General features: G+C 42.3%; 1 protein-coding gene across 1 annotated transcript; it reads right to left on the bottom strand.

The window, feature by feature from the left end:
* Positions 1 to 353: 353 nt before the first annotated feature.
* Positions 354 to 3444, bottom strand: LOC149862905 (C-C motif chemokine 20-like). Its single transcript, XM_090052946.1, has 4 exons — positions 3311 to 3444; positions 2885 to 2999; positions 1977 to 2054; positions 354 to 1316 (listed from the first exon to the last, which is right to left on the bottom strand). The coding sequence occupies exons 1-4, from the start codon at positions 3390 to 3392 to the stop codon at positions 1289 to 1291; spliced, it is 303 nt and encodes a 100-aa protein (XP_089909072.1). The 5' UTR covers positions 3393 to 3444; the 3' UTR covers positions 354 to 1288.
* Positions 3445 to 4362: the final 918 nt, after the last annotated feature.

Here is a 4362-nt window from a genome sequence, read left to right as displayed (position 1 = left end):
GGGCAGGGGGCTGGACTCGATGATCTCCCAAGGTCCCTTCCAGCCCTAATGTCTATGAAATCTATGAAAGTGGGACCAATAAAAGGTCACGTAAAACAAATGCACATGACTGGGGGAAGGGAAGGGGAGATGGAAAGGAAGGGAGAGGAAGGAGGGAAGGAGTTGTATCAAATGCATCCACAGCCATACCAACAGAGTGAAAAAAGAAAGTTTATGCATGAGCATTTACAGATGTGTGTAGCATAGATAAGGGGCCTGTCTGAGCTAGATGTTCATGAGCACACGAGCAGTTCATTCCGAGACCCCATAGTATATTTCCAATAAACCAAATTCAGACATCTCTTTTGGGGTTATTTTATATGTTTTAAAAGTCTCTCCACAGTTTACACTCTTTCTTACATGCATTGGTTTTTTACAATAGTAAAAAATAATTGTATCCATTAGAATGAAATTGGAATGTTTTTGACACAAAAATACTAAAAATATAATAAAGCAGACAAAAATAGTCTGTTCTACATATGCTAAATAAAACAAACATGCTATGCACTGAATCCCATAGAGTAGGGGTGTCAAACATATGGCCTCCAGGCTATATCTGGCCCATGGAACTGTTCCATCTGACCCACTGGTAGTCCAGTAAACCACCAAAAATCAGGAGACATGGCCAATGAAGCATGGCCTGCTGAAAAATTCAGGGACCCTGATGGACATTGGTATCAATGGCAGGAGCAAGTGAGGATCGTGTAGACACTGCCCTCATTTGCCCACTGCTGCCCAAATTGCCTCTGGTTTCCCCTCACCAATGCTCCCACCCAATTTCCCCACCTCTGCTGCTACCCACTCCCAGACCCCTGCTGCCTGGCCCATGCTGCCACTCACCCTTGGATCCTCACCACTCACCCCACACCATGACCTACCACAGTCGCTGCTGACTGCACAGATCCAACCCAGCAAGAGCCTTCACAGTCCAGATCCAGCCTGGGGTCTGGGGTGAGTTTGACACCACTGCCATGCAGCACATACTTTATATAGTATAATAGCTTATATATCCCCCTCCTCCTCCACTTACTTATCTAACAGTAAATATTAGCAAAGAAAACAGCTACTTTAACAAAATGCATAATTCAAGGAAATGTGTGATGCAATATGAATCAACTTCAGGAGTTCAACGGTTCCAAAGAAGCCAAGAGTAGGGGTCAGTAAGCACACAACAGTGTACAAGACGACAATTCCAACCTAGTTTAGGTTCTGCAGCCACCTCAGCATGAGTTCCAGTTCAGAAACCACATTATCTTGACATCTTTTCAAGCTTTTTGCTATGAGAAAATGAGAAAACACACAAATAAGCATTGGGGAACTTCCTCGGCCATAACAAAGTTTTCAGTTTTATGCACATGGCAGTGTTCTGCCATCAGTACATGAGAGACTGTCTCACAAACACTCATACGCAGTGCCATAGCAAGCGGGGCAAGCCAGGCAACTGCACCAGGTGCCGAACCAAAGGGGTGCCAACAGGCACTGCCCAGCCAGGGCGAGGCATGGGACACAGCCGTGAGTGGCTCATTGGGGGGGGGGGGGGGGAGGAGAGGGAGGAAGGCAGGCGCAGGGATGGGAGGAGGGTGGCTTCCACCACTGTGTGCTCTCCCAAGCAAGCATGGGGGGGTGCCCCCTGGATCTGTGCTCAGGACAAGGGTGGGCTGTCGCTGTGGGCTTTGCCCCAGGTGCCAAACTTCCTTGCCACAGCACTGTTTGTATGCATGTAAAATATCTATCCTTATCCTTATTTCCATGAGGATTCCAAAAATACGCAGCCATGTCTAACAGGAAAAGGAAGGAAAGAAACTCTGATACATTCAAAATGAGAATTGTTGGAGTCTTGAGTGTCTTCACCCCTTCCAAGAACCTCTCTAATATCATCAGTAGATATTTAGTGCATTCAGTGTTAACCAGGCTGCTATACTTTAAACCATTTTTACCTCAGCCAAAGAAGATGCCTCTTCACCCAGTGTGCATGTGGATCTGCACAAGCCTTCTTCCCACTCCGTGTGTGAAAACTGAAAAGAAAGGCATGATAAACAACTACCATCGCTTACTTCTAGGCAACTGTACACAGCAATAGTCAGTGGAATAAAAAGATATCCCAATATTGTTCCATCAGTAGCAGGTATTTTAGAGGTGCTCAATAAAGTCCTCTTTTTTACTGTTCTTAATATTACAGATACAAAGAAATACTCAACTATATTACAAGGTAACATCATTTAGAACCGATAATACATATAATCTTTAATTGTGTTTAAAAAGTCTGAACTCATTGACACAAGACAAGGAGGAAAAGAACTTGGCTGGATGCAATAATGATTAGATGTTTATGAGACTAATGGGAATAGTCACAGTCAAGCTAGGTGGGATAAAAAAAAGGGGGTTGCAATCCTCATGTTTCAGGACATGATGCCACCACTAGTTACCTGGAGTTGGGAAGAAATTTCCCCTTAATAAAGGTATTACTTGTGTGCCCATTAACAGACATTATATGTGCATTAACAGAAGCATTAGATGTTCTTTAGATGGACTACTGCTGGAAACTAAATGAGTACTAAATTAAACAGACTAGTAGGCTGATACTGTATCACATGTCTTGTGTTCTTGAGAAGTCAGGTATGTATTAAAATATATCTTTTAAGAAGGTGAGCTTTATGATCCCTTCCTAGCAGGCAGTTTCATTAGGTACTGTTTGAATATTCAGTGTGTTTTATCTGGCTAATCAATGAATAAAGATTGTTTCTGCTGTTCAAACAAAATTTGAATTTGTCCAACAAAAGTCCAAAGGTTAATTCCTGCCTAACAATGTATAGCATGACTGAATTTCTTCCAATAGGAAACTTACATGATCGCATTGATATCGCATACTTCATTTGACAGCTGTTCCGAGTAACCTCTTATAGCCCGTCGAGGCAGTGGTACTTTAGTGTATGAGAGACAACAATCTTGGTTGTTTTGTGCTGGAACAGAAGAAGAAAAGACAACACTTAGGAATGAGGGAAATAAAATTATACTTTCATCTTATAAAATTATATTTTCATCCTGCCTAGGGTTCTCATTGAACAAGTTCCTGAACAGTGAATTCCACTTGTAAAAAACAAAGGGGTGGCAAGAAAGGGCAAGGATAATATAGGAACTAACTCCCTGAAAGACTTTCTTTCAGTCCTCTATGTACCCCCACCTCAGTCACATACACATTCTGGTGATGGATGTGTCTCAGAGCAATATTCAGAACTACTTCCCTTAAGAAATGAAAGTCAAGTTCACTCACCTTCAGAAATACCACACAAGTACAGCAACAACAACCCCATCAAAGAAGCCAGAACCAAGCTCTTGCTGGTAAAACCAGTCATTCTCAATTCAGTAAGCAGTTTTTCTGGTAGTTTTTACTAGAAGTGTAGCAGTTGACTGGTAGCTCTGTTCTGATGGCTTTGGCTTTCAACACAACCTGCTTATAAAAGCCTGTAGGAGACCTCTGGAAATTCACACATGGGTGTGTTCCATTATTATCATGGGATTTCCCCCCAGCAAGTTCCATTGTGACAACCAAGTTCACTTGCCTCCTGGCTGTCATGGAAAAAATTTCCCCAATTGCTGCTTAAATAGGTTGAAGACAATATTTAGTAATAAGGAAAAAAGGAAAGGAAATACAAAGTCTATGAGGTCACAGTTCTGTGGTCAAAACGTATAAGTCGGGTGGAACTGTGGTTGTGAGAAAGTTCAAAGTGTATCGATCGGAACGGTGTGTGCATTTGATATGTTCTAATTTAATAAACTCCACTCGCAGAGAGAGAGAGAGAGAGAGAGAGAGAAACAGGACCTGCTTTCATCAGGGTCATTTCAGACCTACAGTACAACATTGTCAGACACTATTTAGTCCCTACTCCCCCGCCATCTTGCATTGTTAGCAAGGTACAAGTACGTTATAGTGACATCCAGGCTGAACAATGCTGGTTGACCAGCACAGAGGTGTCATTCACTCCAGATTACTACTTTCTGGTGCAGTACTCCTTACCATGATGCCACATCATAGGAGCTCTACAATGTTGGAAGGAATTGAGCTAACTGGGCCCAGCCCTGCATTTTGACTTAGTCCCTGGTTTCCTGCATGTATTACTTAAACAAATGACACAGTGGGTATGTCTACATGTGCCCTTTAATGCACAGTAGCCTATTTTACTATGCATTAAAACTTCATGTAAATAAAGTGCAAGTATGCTAACCACACAGTAAAATAGACTACTGAGAATTAAACGTCACTGAAAAACCATGCACATTCATAACTGCACATTAAGGCAGCCTAAAACACATTTCTTTAGTAGC

The sequence above is a fragment of the Crocodylus siamensis genome, chromosome 6 (genome assembly GCF_052110815.1).
Source record: "Crocodylus siamensis isolate JL-2025a chromosome 6, ASM5211081v1, whole genome shotgun sequence".
NCBI classification, from domain to species: domain Eukaryota; kingdom Metazoa; phylum Chordata; order Crocodylia; family Crocodylidae; genus Crocodylus; species Crocodylus siamensis.
This window is presented reverse-complemented; position numbering and strand designations above follow the sequence as displayed.

Bases quoted from the DNA above. Each gene is read 5' to 3' on its own strand.
- LOC149862905 (XM_090052946.1), bottom strand. From the start codon at position 3,392: ATGACTGGTTTTACCAGCAAGAGCTTGGTTCTGGCTTCTTTGATGGGG. The intron at 3,000-3,310 runs GTGAGTGAACTT...CTTCTGTTCCAG, and splicing joins CTTGTGTGGTATTTCTGAAG to CACAAAACAACCAAGATTGT. The intron at 1,317-1,976 runs GTAAAAATGGTT...ATTTTCTCATAG, and splicing joins AGGCATCTTCTTTGGCTGAG to CAAAAAGCTTGAAAAGATGT.